Here is a 15,023-nt window from a genome sequence, read left to right on the forward strand (position 1 = left end):
CACAGCTCTTTGTACAAAGGGTTTATTTTATACACCTTTACCTACAAAATATACAGCAGTTACAAAGCACGGACGGGCAGAAGGATGAGAGGAAGAGCACAGATGATTTTTCATGTCACCACTGACAGAGTACTTCGACAGGCTGCCTTTAAAAGTCAGTCCAGCTTGGAGTTACTGAAGTTGCGACAGCTGTGCACTTTCAGTCAATTAAAAGAGTTCAAAACAATTAAAAAGGCACCTTAAACAACTTTTAGAACTCTTCACAGCCTAAGCTATTCGAAAAGTTACACTTTCCGCAGGTAACATCCACACCTTGTTTTTAACACTCTGAATAACACGTTGTTATTTTATTGTGGCACTGTTTGTGTTTTCTTCACCCAATCTGAAGCGACACATTTGGAATACTAGTTTCATATTCGGACTACCACCGCATAAAACCCACCCAGAATGGTCTTGTGAATTAAGATACAGTACAGTTTTACAATCACTTGGATGGTGCAAGCGTATTTAAGACAATTCTTAAAATGTTAAAACGTTAAAATAGCAGTGTTGTGACCAGATCAATCAATGAGCTGCATGTGACCACAATGAAAGTGGCTGGTGCACTATATATACACACAACTTGACAAATGTGATCCTCGATATATTTGTAAAGTTCTTAAATAGTAAGACCAGTTCTCTCCAGCACAAATGGACAGACTTTCTGCGAGCCTTTTAGCCAGTTCCAAAAAGTGACCAGGAGATAAGGACAGCGGTAATGAGTAAGTGTGCTAATAAAACATCACAGGAATGCTAAGTGTTCCTTTCAATACTGTTCATGAGAACAACAAAAAATCCATATAGCATGTATTTTTTTTCCTGAACATTAGTCTTAGTCTGCTATTTACAACAGCTTACAAAGACATAACATAAATGAGGTTTGATTTTCAAGTTCAACTTTATAACCAATTAACATACTCCTCCTGTATGTTCTGTTTTAGCTGAAGTAAAAAAAGTGACATTAATACTGAAAAAGAGGTAATCAGAAGTAGCAAAAGCACTGATATGATAACAAAGAATTTGGATAAATATTCAAGAAAGTAATATTGCACACCTTCACTGTCAACTGTGTAAGACTCTCACTCCTAGGCAGTGACAACCAGTCCTGTTTGGGTGGTTTTGTTTTTTACTGTCATACTACCTTAGAAAAAAGGTCATTTTTGGTTTCCATGGCAGTGGAAAAAACTGAAGGAAGACAGCCCTTATTGAACATGAGGCCTAGGTTTCAAAATTAATTTTCCAGTCTGCAAGACAGAAAAAAAATAAAGTTTAGATCCTGAAAGTTGAGCCTAACAATTGCACTTCAATTTTACAGGCTATGTTTAAAAAGACACATGAAATACTATGTGTTCTACATTCTTTACACACACCCACACAACTGGATACGGCGTATGTAAGTGCTGTGCAGAAAAAAAACCTTGCATGCCTTTTTGAATTATTGGCATCTTAAAAAAAGGGTTTAGGCAGTGAACCACCAACACTTACATCATCACAGGACATGTTATATTCTGCCAGAACGGTTCGACATCGGGCTGCTATACTGGGTGGAGTGTGTCAAGGAAAGCAACTAACGCTTGCACACGGTAAATGTTAGCATATGCTAATACCCTGACTAATAAGTAAAGCACTTAACTTGACAAACATGATCAAAGGATACATTGATGGTGCCACAACTCTTTTATGTATTCCAGCAAAGAACAAGCCTATTAGGGTAATACAGCTAATTGTGAAAAATGGGTGATTCCAAAGCGATGTGAAAAAGGACACCTAGGAAAGAAATCAGATTAGTCCTAGCATATACTTTCTTAAACCATACAGAAAGCTGCTATCTTGTTCAATGAATTCAAAAAACACTGCTCTTAGGCATTTCTACACACTCGTGAGCAATTCTTTAGATACAGATTCACGTAGTAGCATTTTGGCAGGCACTGTCCTAGGACATTCCACAACTAGCCCAGCCAGCTCGAAAGCTGAAAATGATCTCCCGGTGTCATGGGAGAACCACCTTTAGCCTTTTCCCTTTCAAGGCACTACAGCACTTAGCTGCAGCACCAAGCTACGAAGCAGATTAGCTTCAGGACTAACACAATCTTTACCTTTTGTGTCTCTGGGTCTATTAACCAGTTCCAAGCACCAGTTGCTGTGCAGACCGATACCACTATCAGAATCACTGATAAAAGAAAGAATGAGAGCCATAAGCAGTCTACGTCACCCCTATCGAAAAGCATTTATTTTTCAACAGTGGCTCTTAAGCATATTTTTTTGTGGGTGTAAAAGTATTGTCATTCAGTCTTCCTACATTTTAAATTAATTATATGTACTAAAAAGTTTCTGTATTCTGTACGGAATATATTTCTGTATTCTGTATTATGGAATAATATTTCTGTATTCTGTATTTCCGTATTTCTGCATGGAAACTTCAGAATCTTAGAACTAAAAAGCAGTATGTTTCTACCATGGACTACTGACCCCAAAACTGGCAGTGTATCAAGGGAACGTTTTGCTTCCCTCTCACCCCCCTACTTCAAACTTTTCTGTTAGAACAGATGAGGACATATTCTGCCCTTAGTTCTTTCTGCTTCGAGCCTCACTGATTTAATTTCTTCACCTTTTTTTTTATAGGGACTATCTAACCCAATCATGGTTGGTTCCGGTAACTGAAGTGACTAACTAGGCAGTACAAGCCTTCAAAAAAAACCCAACAATAACAGAAAAGAGAAAGCAACAAAACACAACCCAACAACAATCCAAAATAAAACGGGAAAAAAAGAAAAAAAAACACAACAAATTCATGTCCCAACTCCTTCCAGAATAATTCAGCCTTGAACACATTCTGTCTTGCCCCCTGGCTAGAATATTAGTTTTAAAAACATATCTGCCAGGACAACTGGCACTGTGAATATTGGATATAAACTCACTCCTTGAATTCATACATTTTTTTGATTTGTCACATTTGTGTTCAGGCAACAGTGGAAATTGTCATTGGAACCCACTACACGGTTTCTGAAGAACAATAACCAGGCAAACATTAAATTTTAACTGTAGGTTTACACATTACTGCCTTGTTGCAGAGTATACACATGCCACAGAAACCATAAAGGGACTGTAAGCACAGATTTTTGTTTGGGCAAGCACAAATCAGGGATACACGCTGGCAAATCTAAAATGCTTATAAAATAGAATCTTATTCATCCCTTGAATGTCAAACTTACTTCTCCAACGTCCTGTAGCTGGTTGCAAACATGCAATATATTCAGTAAGTCTTCTTTCAAAAGCTTTGAGATCTGAGAAGGATACACAGCAAGCATAATTAGATCTTCATCTATTTAGTCAAATTGTGATGTAAACGATCAAAGGAATTGACTTTTTCCCTGTGCACACCACTTTCTTAAACAGGCAGAGAAAACAACGCATTGATCATTCAGATGAAATAACAGTAAAGTCAGAGTAGCTCCACACAATTCTAGCAAAAATTTGTAATGATGAAGGCATACTAAATGCAAGAAACATTCCTGCTTATTGGAAAGAAAATCAATGTAGTAAAGAAACCCGAGTATTTTAGACAGCTTTTAAGAATACCTGGAGTTAGATTTAGAATACTTTAAAACAGCCCCTCCACGCAAATAAGAAGTAACATATTTTAGAATATTAAGTATATCAGGAAGCCAGTAAGTTCTGTTATCTATATATCAGTGAAAAAAGAGGTTGGCGATTTGCTACTTGTTCAAGGGGTTATTTGTAGCAGTGTGGCTTTGATGCCTTCATTTTGTAGGAACCTTTAATGCCATATGACAGAGAGAGAGAGATACAAATAATAATATAATCCCCACAGCAAACACTAGCTCACTGATCTTACTTCAGTTATTTTTTTCTTTAAATAGCTGTTTCTCCTTATCACCATCATTTTCCCGAGGTCATTTAAATTGCTGTTAAAAGATGAGCAGCACTTCAAATTTATACTTCTAATTTGTTTGAAAATCCTAGCCTACCACCCAACATTTGCCTACGAAGAGCGGTTTCACCTGCAGGCTAATTTAGATTCAAGCTTCTGTAAAACAAGGTCAATATTTAACAACATTCCAGTCAAAAACAGAATTCTACCTGGAGTTAAATTTTTAATAGCATAAACACATAGGCTTTCAGCTGAAATGCTTCACTTAACACCACTCTGAAAATCCTCTCCTTCAACTTAAAACTACTGCTAAGTTATTTAAAGTGCCACCATAAAGCAATTAGAGAACAAGATTAGAAGAAACACACCTGCTATAATCATTACTAAAGCATTTTTTCAAATTTTAAGTTTACTCCCAGGAGGTTTGGAGGTGAATTCGTGGAGGGCGATTACAGCACCTTGCCCTGAGCCGCAGCACAGCTAACTGCTCCTAATTGCTGCCAACATCCCGGTAGTTACGGTCAGTCCTCCGCCTCTCTTCTGGGGAAGCCAAGCCCATGCCAGCAATTACAGCTAATTAACTGTTCCCTGCAACTGGTCACCGAAGCCAGAAGACATCACAGGAGAACCTGTTCCAAAGAACAGCTTTCCTCAAAGAACTTTAAGGAACAGCACCCTGCAGGCACAAAGGCAGGTGATGGATAATCGTGTCCCCCCAAAACACTCAGAGAACGCAGACAGCGCTAAAATAACAGCGAGGATCCACAAAACCTTCGGGGAACGGGCACTTTAACGTCTTTATTTGTGGCTATTCGCGCTCTAGGAACCTCTCCCGAGAGCTGACGGCCGCGGCTCGTCCGGCCGTGGGAACGCGACCCTGACGACGCGGGGCTGCGCGGGTCGGCAACGCGCCTGCCTCGCCCCCGCCGAGCCTCAGCTCCTGCCGCCTTTCACACCCTACTTTTCTGTCAGGAAAACCTCCCGACCCGCGGCCGGGGACGCCGCGGCAGCACGGGCGGGCTTTACCCAGCCGAAATCCCCCCAGGCCTGTCATAGCGGGGGCCGGGAGGCAGCGCCCCCTGCCCGCGGCCCCGCTCCCCGCCGGGCCCCGAGAGCCCGACCCCAGCCGAGGGCAGGCGAGGCGCCGGCCCCGGGACGGGGGCCGAGGGGGGGGGCCGAGGCCTCCCGGCCGGCCCCGCAGCACGGTGGCAGCGCCCCCCGGGGCACTCACCCTCGGCCTGCTCCAGGGAGTTCATGGCGGCGGGCGGGCACCCGGCGGCCCCTCCGCGCCCCTCACAGCGCCGCTCCCCGCCTCAGCGCCCCTCCGCCGCCACCTGCCGCCCGGCCCGGCCCCGCCCCCCAACAATGCCGCGCCCTACTGGGCAGCCCCCCTCCTGTTCGCCACGCCCCATTCAGTAAGCGCGGCTCCCATTCGTCCGAGCGGGTACAAAAGGGGCGGGGCTCGGGGGGCTCGGTCAGAGAGAGGGGTCTGTGGGGAGGGCGAGGAGCTGCGCGGGGTGGTGGCGCCTCAGAGCGCCTCGCCTCGGGCTGCGGCCCCTGGACGGCGCCGGTGGCCGCGCTGCTCAGCCCCGGACACTGTGGCGCTGCGTGAGGCCGCTGCCAGAAGGGGCGAGTGCCCCGAAGCAGCGCCTGGTGGCGTCCTGTGCTCCCTGTAGGCGTCCCTTTCACGCCAAGTTAGCAGCCCTGAGCCTTAGGTCCCTGCTGCTGCCTCCTGCTGTCCCGGCTGGGGTGCTCAGGTACCGGGCTGTTAGCTCTCCCTGAGCAACAGCGAGTTAAAGTTACAGAGGGGTTTGCGTATAGCGAGGTGCGCTGGGGCCGAGGATGTGCGCACTGCCCCCTGCTTTTAGGTAACAGGCACTGGAGGCTCGGCACGCTGCCCCCCGGTTTTTAACTAGGTGGCACCGGAGGCTGGATGCGATGCTTTGTGGTGGCCCAGGGACGGAGCCGTGCGCCCCCAGGCTCCCCTCCGCAACACACGGAGCAGGCAGAGTTGGACCTGGCCCCAGGGAGCTCCCTCTGCCCGAACTCCAACGTGCTGCCTGCTGCTCTCTGCACAATTTGTATTTATTGAGCGGAGCCCGCTCATCATGACCCAACAACTCCCACCTCAGCACAGGTAGATATTTTACTGGCATCTCAGCGTGGTACTTGTTTCACTTAAGAAGGTGATCATCAAATACCATCAGATTTGACCAAAGCAAGCTACAGTAAGCTCACAGTTTTCTTTATTTATTAACAAATTGGTTTTGTGTGTGTTAAGCTTTGCTCAGAAGCCTCACGCTACTGAAACCCGCCCTAGGAGCAGTTCCCCGGCAGCGCTGTTCCGACTTGCAGGGCGTGCAGCTGGGGACGGCAGTGGGGAGCTGGGGTTTGAGGGTGCGTGCCTCCCCTGGGGGCACGGGGCTCTGGGGCTGTGGGACGGGGCTGGCCGGGGAGCTGGCATCAGCAGCCACCGAGGTGCTACGGTGTAGGGGCTCTGGGGGCAGGAGGCATTGGTGCAAGTCCTGCCAAGGCCAGGATTTAGTGTCTAGGCTGTTTTTTTCAGCTGATTTGCACAGCTACAGAATCATGTTCCCTGTAGAAGCTACCAAATCTCTGGCCTTGCTTCTCTTCTTCCTGAATGCCAATGGCAATGGGTGTTGAATGCAAGAGGAAAAAAAAAAAGTGTGATGCTTGTGCATGCAGATGCTTCTCCGTGGTGCATTCTGTAGTGATAACTGACACTGTGCTACTCCCATCTGTTCTGCTCATAACAGCGTTTATAGGAATAGTCAGGGAAGTAGGACTGGCTGTAGGGCTGTTCTGAAGTTACTGGGGGAACCTGAAATAAAGGACAAATAATACAGGAATAATTGCACTGCAGAATTATTACTATTTATTACTAAAGAATGAATCTGCTGTTGAATTAATAGTCTTGGCTCTTTTCACAGATTCCAAAGAAAAGTTGAAGCATCAGTTTATTCTGAGAGTAATGGCTCAAGGCTGCAGTCATTTGGGGTATAATTACTGACTGCTTACTGTGGGCAGCTGCAGCACTGCATTTTACAGGGGGCAGAGGAGACCTTGTGTTCTATTTGTTGAAGAATACTTATGCATTTTGTGAGGTGGTTGTTTCAAGTAAGGTGCGTAACAAGTCCTTGAAGCAGTGAAAGCAGTGCTCACAGAGGATTGCCCAAATCCTGGCACTAAGCAAGTTATGATTTGTCTTTGTCCATGTAGATCTTTGTCTTCTAAGATCTTCACTGAAATATGGAACAGTTTCAGGAAGGAAGGCTGAGAGCTCTCCTCCTCCAACGTGCTTTCTGGCTAGAGGACATGAGGTAGTAGAGTCTTGCAGACACTTAAATTCATCAGACACCAAAAAGTTTGATGCTACTCTGGATAATGGCGTGCTTGGAGAAATCCTTAAAGATTTCTAGCATCCTGAAAGTATCAGAAAGTTGTAATTTGCACCAGGGTATTTATACTTCTGTAAGCTTGTTCCTGTACAGATCTGCTGTTCTCTTTTATTTTGCTCTAGCTATTTACTTTGGAACAGATACAGATATTTTACAACTGATTTTGTTCAAGCTTTCATGATTTGTGACACAAATGCTGAACCTATACTGGGGGAAACGGTTCCAAGAACAATGAGATCCATGCCCCCTTGAGATAACTAAAGTCAATTGCAATTCCTTTATTTTTAATATTAAAACTTCTTGGGTGGTTCAAAATGCTTACATTTCCCTGATTTTTCCAAGTAGCTTACTCTCTCTTCTGTACAATTCCATTGACTGGAGTCTGGCTAAGGTAAATGAGACCAAACAGTAATTGTCATCATACTACAAGTATGGCTTGAATAAACCGTTTCTTAGGGTTGTGCATCTGTTAATAATTCTTGATGTTTTTCTTGCCGACACCTTAATCAAAGCCTTAATATTAACTCCTTGAGCAAAGGGTTTAGTATACATTTGGATTGCTTCATAATGCAGAGGCACTTGGAAGAAATATGCTTTGTCAGCCTAGAATAATATTTAAAGTATCTCTTTTTGGGGTGCAAGGGATGCATCTTTTTGAGTTTAGCATCTTTGGTATCTATTTCTGGTTCTCACAGCTGTACTTCAAGCATAATGTGAGAGCATCTGTTAGCAGCATCTGCTATCAGAGATAATTAGGATGGGTCACTTGTTTCTTACTTTGCGTGCATTTCCAGCCTTCTCCTGCACATTTTCCTCTACACAGTCCCTTTTCTTGCTCATTTTTCTCTTGACAGTCCCTTCCTCTTGAGGCAACATGTGATTGCAGAGATACTATGTTAACACTTGGGGCTGTTAAAATTCAGTCTTTTTGAATTTACTGATCCTATATTTTTATAAATCAGTGTATCGTAGTAACTACCTCCCAAGCTTGGTGATTATTACCCTAATTTACATTTAGTGATAGGAGGATAGTGTTTACATGCTTTATATTCCTTCTGTAATTAGATTTTTGGAAGCTTAAAATCTTTTCATGAAACTGTCTCTTTTTTTTTTCCTTCCTTCCATGTCATTTTCCATGAGAAGTGTTATTTTTTCCACAGAACTACTTTTTTTATAAGGAAATCCATATTCAGTATTTCTTGTTTTGGCCAAAAATAATCTGATCAGAATATTTTTTTTTTCCCAGTGGGATTCTAGAAAACATTTTGAAGTTTTTCCTGGAAGAACAGCTTTATCAAGTAGCAGCACATCCAGTAGAAAAGAGAAGGCCCTTTGGACATGTAAGCGAAATCTACATGAATCACTCAATACATGTGTGTTATGAAAATGCGTGTCTTGATATAATAGAAGATTAATTTTTTTTTTAATTCTTAGAATTGTAGTTTGAGACTTGTTCTGCCACATTGAACACAAGATAAGTTTTGGTTTGAGATACTAAACGATGTTTGAATTTCAGTTGTCTATAAAGCTAATTCATCTTCCACTCTTTTTTCTGGAACAGAGGTGTGTAAGGTTTTTATGTACTTTTAGGTAATTAGGACAGTAGAGGTAAAACTCCCTTTCTTATCCCCTATAGTGCTTCAGAAATCAGGCTTCTTACATCCAAGATAACTTTTAAGTTTATCGTTCCTCTTAAAACATATTATAGCTGTCTAAAAGCATGTTGCGCAAGTTCTGTGCTCTCATTAGCACAGTGTTTAATTAAACTATGGTGGCTCTTTGTTGCTGTTTGTCTTCAATATTTAATCACCAAAGTTTCTTGATTTTCAGCCCAGTCACAGGCCCATGTGGATTCCATGTCTTCTGGAGTAAATAATACGTAACAGAATTGTTGATATGAAAGAGTTTATGAAAAATGCGGCTCTTTGGTTATTAGGCATATAACATCAAGTTGAAAAAAACTCCCTCAGCAACTTCTTGTTTGCTTTTTTGTCATGTTTTTGTACCATAACAGAATGTCTGTTCAGTCCTGAATAGTATGTATTCAACTTTTCCAGTTCCTAGTCCTTCCCATTTAATTCCCAAGTAGTATTTTTTCAGTCTCTTATTGCTCATGATCTCCCATGGTTTTGTATTCGGTTTTCAAAAAACAAACCAAAAAATCCTACCTGACAGGGAAGCCGTGCATTTATCTGCTTTTTCTTTGTTTTGAGGGGTACTTTAGTTCTTCAAATGTTGTTCCACATAGGATAATACTGAGTGGCAAAGTTGTGTTTTTATTGACTTTCAATTTTTAAGGGTGTGTTTAGAATAAGGGTAATGCATTTAACAACCTTAGATTTATGGCCAAGATACTGCACCATAACAACAATGGCTCATAGGAAAACCAAACTATTGTTAATGAAGCGGGGAATCTGGGACTGAAAGCAGAAGTAGATTCTTAACTTTTGGGTACAGAAGTTTCATATTCTTGCTCTTGGTAGACCAGCCTGCTGCGAGGTGGCGAGGCTGTTGTTCCCATCTGCCTGATGGTTCCCTGTGGGTAGCTATGTCCTCATCTCCCTCCCCAGTTGGCAGCTGCCACTGAGCAGCGTAGCCCAAAGGTATTAAGAGCAGCTGTGGTGGGTGCAGAGCACCACAGGACAGGCAGCGGTGCAGTTTCAGCTGTGTTCATATGGCTGACAGCACCCTGAGCGCTGGCACCTGATCACTTGCTTGAGCTCGTCTGCGCGTAGTCTGCCTTGTGCTAGGCACAGGAGTAGGAAGTTTGTTAGCTTTTGAAATGGTGAGCCGTATACCCTGGGGGTTTGCCGGGGTATGCTATATTGCTTACCATTTCCCAACTACATTTTTGGGAACTTTTTTATTCAGCTTCAGATTCTATTTGTAGCAGCTGCTTTGAGGGTTGTTTGCGTTCAGCCATCTGCTTGTCCTGTACTCCTAATGTTTGAAGCTACTTTTGCAAAACGGATTCATTCTAAGCATAGGTTCTGTCTATTAAAAGCAAAAGCAAACAAAATAACCAAAACCATACAAGTCTGGTTATTGTTCATTGTCTCTTGCATTGCTCTTTCCCTTACCTGCTTCCAAAAGAGCATGTTCTGGAAGAACGTGATGATTGCTCTGTAAAGTGAACTTTCATTGCTCTTCTCTATCAATTTGCAGTTATTAGTTAAGTGGGAGATAATCTCTTCTGAGGCTTTTGGTTGAACATTTTTTCTTATAAAGATATAATGTTCCTAGACGGAATATGGAAACTGGATAGATTCTTTGCCTTTAATTATTTGTGCTCAGTTAAGTTATCAAGCCTTTTTTTAAAAAAAAAAAAAAAAAAGACCAACAAAAACCACCACCACCACATTCACATTTGCTTGTGTTAAGACATGCATTAGATCATCTCCACCATCTTCTGTATGTGACTTGTCCTAGAACATGGGATCTTTGGGAAGTCCAACAATTAGTACAAACAGAGCACAGCATATCCCAGCTCTATTTTGGAGAATCCTCATAACTACTGCAATGTAAACATGAAAAGACGAAAAAACAGAAAGACATCTTATTTTTTTTTTTTTTACACAAGGCTGTGCCTGTGGACAACATCTCGTGGTACAGGCTGAAGTAAGCCAGTATGTATGATTTGGGGTCTTACAGCAAGTTAAGAAAGCAGCTTTTCAGTCAGGTCAAGCATAGACACTAATTCAAAAAGCATCCTTAATTTAGAGCATACAAATGGTGTGCAAGTGCCACATCTTATTTTGGGAAGCAAATAGAGGGAAACATTAACAGTCACTTGAGATCCTTCAGGTTGCTGATGCTTAATGAAGGTGCTTTCTCTTGTAAACTGTTCAGTACCTCTTTACTCAAGGGAAAATAAATGAAGCAAAAACTTTGGAAAGATACTGTGTAAGCAGAATTCTTGGTTTAAATGTCCCCTTGGGGTTGCGTTCTTTTGCAATGATTGATGTCAGTGTACTGTTCTTTAGGCTTTTGTTAAACAACTTCAGGAGGAACAGAGTGAACTACCTTATAGTGTATCATCAGGCAGTCAATAGTTTGGGTAAACATGACCTTTTCACTTCTCCTTAGAGTTTATTAATTAATAAACCTATATTAATTGTAGTACTCATTTGGGAGTATAAAATAAGGTGTAATAAACAGGGAAGGAAAATGTTTTGTCCCTTGAAGCCTATCAAGTTCCAGGCTCTGCTCTTCAGAGGCTGAATTCCAGGGCACTGACTGTCTCTTATGGGTGCCTGGCTGCTGAGTTCTCATTAAGTTTGAGGGCAAAGCGTGAATGTTCTTCAGCTGGTCTTGATGGTGCTTTTGAGCTTTTGTAGTGATTTGAATTGCCAGATTCTGTGGTGTACAAGCTTGATTCTAGATACCTAATTTTTTGAAATGCTTATATTATTCCATGTTATGATTTGTTTCAGGAGCAAACAGGGCTTTTTTTTTTTCCCCCCTTCCTTTTTTAAAACGTGCATTCTCTATCTATTCTGGAATCATCCTGCCGTTTTTGAGGATTTTGTAATTTTAGTTGCCCATTTCCTTAAATGATTTTTTTCTTTCCGTAAGTGGTCAGGGAAACTGACTCTCAACTTAAAATTCAAAATCTAGCTGTATGGAAAACAGCATAATCAAACTACCTGGAAATTATTATTTTCTAACTTTTTGGGTTTCATAGCTTATACTTAAATAAGTTTGAAGAAAAGTGCTCAAGGTTTTCACCCCTTCTATCTCAGATTAGGCTATGATTATGAGTAAATTTCATGTGATTAGTTTGATATTCACGCAGTTTAGAAAAATGTTGAAATGGGATTAAATGGTGTGGTCCTTTAAGAACATTTGTGGCTATAGTGACTCTTGTAGGAAGGTAACAATGAGGCTTTTTTAATGAACTACTAGGGAGTTACTTAAAAGAATATATGAGAGATGCACAGCTTGACAGGAATATTATTGTACTGAGTACAAAACTAACTTGCATTTGACCTGATTTTAACAGGTTGGCCTTCCATTTGCAACTTGAACTCTAACCTGTGATGAAAAGTATTTTTCTTGTGACTTTACGTCTTTACATGGGTTTTCTCAAATCAAACTGTCATTCAAAATTTAACTTTAAATGAAAGAATAGCCGTAGGAAATTAAATACCTGTTCAATTTTTGACTATTACATTCTGTAACACTATGGACAAATAACTATCAATTACTGCTCTTCATTGTCCAATCTACAGGATAGAAATAAAAATACATAATGTAAAAAATTGGCATATAATATAAAGCTTTATTTTGCCCATTCTTCATCTTGTCTGTTTACCAAAGCATTTTAGTTTACTTATGGTCTGAAGCACAATAATGGTTTTCAAAATAGGATACTTTATTTTCAAGATCAAAAGGACTGTACTAAGATATGTACTCCCCCTAGCAGCTTAACTGGGTAGTCCACAGATGCCTGATGTATGAAGTGTATCGGAGCAGTCTCCCTTGCCAAAATATTTTCTCTTGAAGTACAGCTAATGACTATTCTGCTTGTTTTAAGTCTTCCAATTTTAACAAAGTCTTTGGATTTTGTAAGCTACCATCGTTGAAAGTTATCCTCTAAAGAAAGGGTAAAGCATTTAAAATCCTGAGTTAAAACATTGTGCCAGGCTTATGTGCCTTTTACCCTTCGAGGAAGGCACAAAATAGATTTCAAAAACATCATTTTATTAGCCTGGTCTATATGTAATGAAAGGATGCTTTATTTCCTCATACTCCTCCTAGAGTACTTATGTTAAAAGGTATCCAGAGGAGATAACTGGAGATGATAGGAGTAGAAGATCACGCAGAATAGTGGAGAAAGAAGCAACTAGGTGGTTATGCAAAATCAAAGTTGGAGTTACTATGAGTTTGTGTGAGTTGCAGGGACCAGGTTCTGTAATTGGTGCTGTTACCACGTCTTATCTTCAGCAAGACGAACTGGGCAAATGCTTTCTTTTCTTAGTCTCTTTCTGCCTCCCCTTGGAGTAAGATTTGAGTCCCAGCATCATACTGGAACCAAGTTGGGGAGAGAATGGGACAAAAATAATCCTCTGTGGGTTGGAATAGATGAATGGTCTGTTCCCAAGAGTTTAATTCTCAGAACTCTGCAACCAACTTTAACCATGTTTCTTGTGCCTTCTTGCATGTCTGTAACAAATTCCCTCAGGGAAAAAAGGGAAAGGGGAGGGGAACAAAACCCATGCTTCAAAGAACTATTTTTATCATATTTTTGGCAGTATTGAATGACAAAATAGTGATGTTCTAATATGGTTTTGCAGTCTGCTGTTACTTAATTGATTTTTCACTTGGTTGCAGATGATGACTGCAGCAGGGATGATTGTAAAGAGAAGCTATACCTGCGGTTTTACCAACAGATGCAGAAAGAATATGATGGAGAGAGACCTGACTGTGTCATTGTTGCCATCAGCAAGGAGCAAAAGTAGTTTCTATTACAATCTTTCAGCTAATTCTCTTACAGAAACGATAGCTACATAGGTAAGTGTTACCCAATTTAGAAAGGTGTAACCTTGCAAATTATGTAGATAATACTTGAAGAGCATGCTTATTTAATGTTTCTGAATCTCCTAAATATTTCTAGTTGGTAATAAAATTTCTTACGCCTCTCATGGGCTTTCGAGTATGACAACAATGAAGAACAGGTATAGGTTCTTAAACAAAAACCGAACACATTCAGTGTCTTATTGGATTAAAATCAGACTTAGAACAACAACAACAAAATAATTATTAAGAATTAAAGAGGCCACCTTGAAACTTTTTTTTAAGATTTTCTTCAGGGGAATATGCTAGAGGCATAGACGATCAGGTACAATACTGTGGTTTTATGGTGGAAGTAATAAACAAGTGAGTTTTCACACAAGCATTCCAAGAAGTTAAAAATGATGCATTTATATTTTTGAAAAGTCAAAAGCAGCCCTTTCATTTGTAATCATTCTTCAAGGTTCTATCAAAACTAAGTTTAGCTTGGTTTAGAGATGTTGCTTAAAGTAGTCCCCATTCAGAACTGCACTTTAAATTTCTTTCAACCTATTAAAATTTTAAGCACTGATTCACTGCACTTAGTAACAAAATTTGACCTAGTTAAAATGAGACAGCTTTGAAACAGTTCACTGAATTAATTTCTAATAATTCATAATACATGGAGTGATTAAACATCTGTCCTGGTTTCCTTCTTCCTAAATGGCATGACATGCGTGCAACATGATATAGTCAGTATGTCAGATAGAGTAAGTAATGGTAGGAAGTTGCATAGAAATTAATTGAAATTTCTTTCTTGCATTGATTCTATGTAAATTAATCAAAATAAAATCCAATTTATTTTTTTTGTCTGTTTTAGAACTCTATTGTAGATTTAAATTTTGCATCATTTTTAGAATCAAGATCACAGTAGTAAAAACGCGTTTTCTCTTAACTGCCCTGTTCTACAGTTAGGGAAAAATATTCTGAGTTTAAGAAAAATCTGTGATAATACTATTTCTATTTCAAGTTTAGGCATTTGTGAAAGTCTGTATGGAATTGGGAATCTATCTTAAATTCAACTGTAGATCATGAATGGCCAGTAATGTTTTGGCAGTGGGAAGGAGAAAATACAAATTTTCATGTATATTTCCAATGACGTTCATATACCCGTGCAGCTA

The 15,023-nt window shown here is 40.8% G+C and overlaps 1 protein-coding gene and 1 long non-coding RNA gene across 7 annotated transcripts in view; one reads left to right on the forward strand and one right to left on the reverse strand.

Moving 5' to 3' along the window:
- Window positions 1-8: 8 nt before the first annotated feature.
- On the reverse strand, window positions 9-5,303 carry CNEP1R1 (CTD nuclear envelope phosphatase 1 regulatory subunit 1). Of its 2 annotated transcripts, none has more exons than XM_080552999.1 (6): window positions 5,163-5,303; window positions 3,252-3,323; window positions 2,136-2,209; window positions 1,697-1,806; window positions 1,525-1,579; window positions 9-1,283 (listed from the first exon to the last, which is right to left on the reverse strand). In XM_080552999.1, the coding sequence occupies exons 1-6, from the start codon at window positions 5,185-5,187 to the stop codon at window positions 1,242-1,244; spliced, it is 378 nt and encodes a 125-aa protein (XP_080409125.1). In that variant the 5' UTR covers window positions 5,188-5,303; the 3' UTR covers window positions 9-1,241. The 2 variants fall into 2 exon arrangements, with proteins under 2 accessions (XP_080409125.1, XP_080409126.1); XM_080553000.1 differs by lacking the exon at window positions 5,163-5,303 and adding an exon at window positions 4,300-5,100.
- Window positions 5,304-5,397: 94 nt separating this feature from the next.
- Window positions 5,398-15,023, forward strand: part of LOC308176793 — a 41,165-nt gene continuing 31,539 nt past the window's right edge. For 3 of the 5 annotated variants that reach the window (XR_013938619.1, XR_013938620.1, XR_013938621.1), the window contains exons 1-3: window positions 5,404-6,068; window positions 8,597-8,690; window positions 13,684-13,863. This is a non-coding gene — a long non-coding RNA (uncharacterized lncRNA). Of the gene's footprint in view, window positions 6,069-8,596; window positions 8,691-13,683; window positions 13,864-15,023 lie in introns of all 5 variants that reach the window. The other 2 variants (XR_013938618.1, XR_013938622.1) reach the window with 2 other exon arrangements.

This window comes from Anser brachyrhynchus, assembly GCF_964034855.1.
Source record: "Anser brachyrhynchus genome assembly, chromosome: 12".
In the NCBI taxonomy this organism is placed as follows: domain Eukaryota; kingdom Metazoa; phylum Chordata; class Aves; order Anseriformes; family Anatidae; genus Anser; species Anser brachyrhynchus.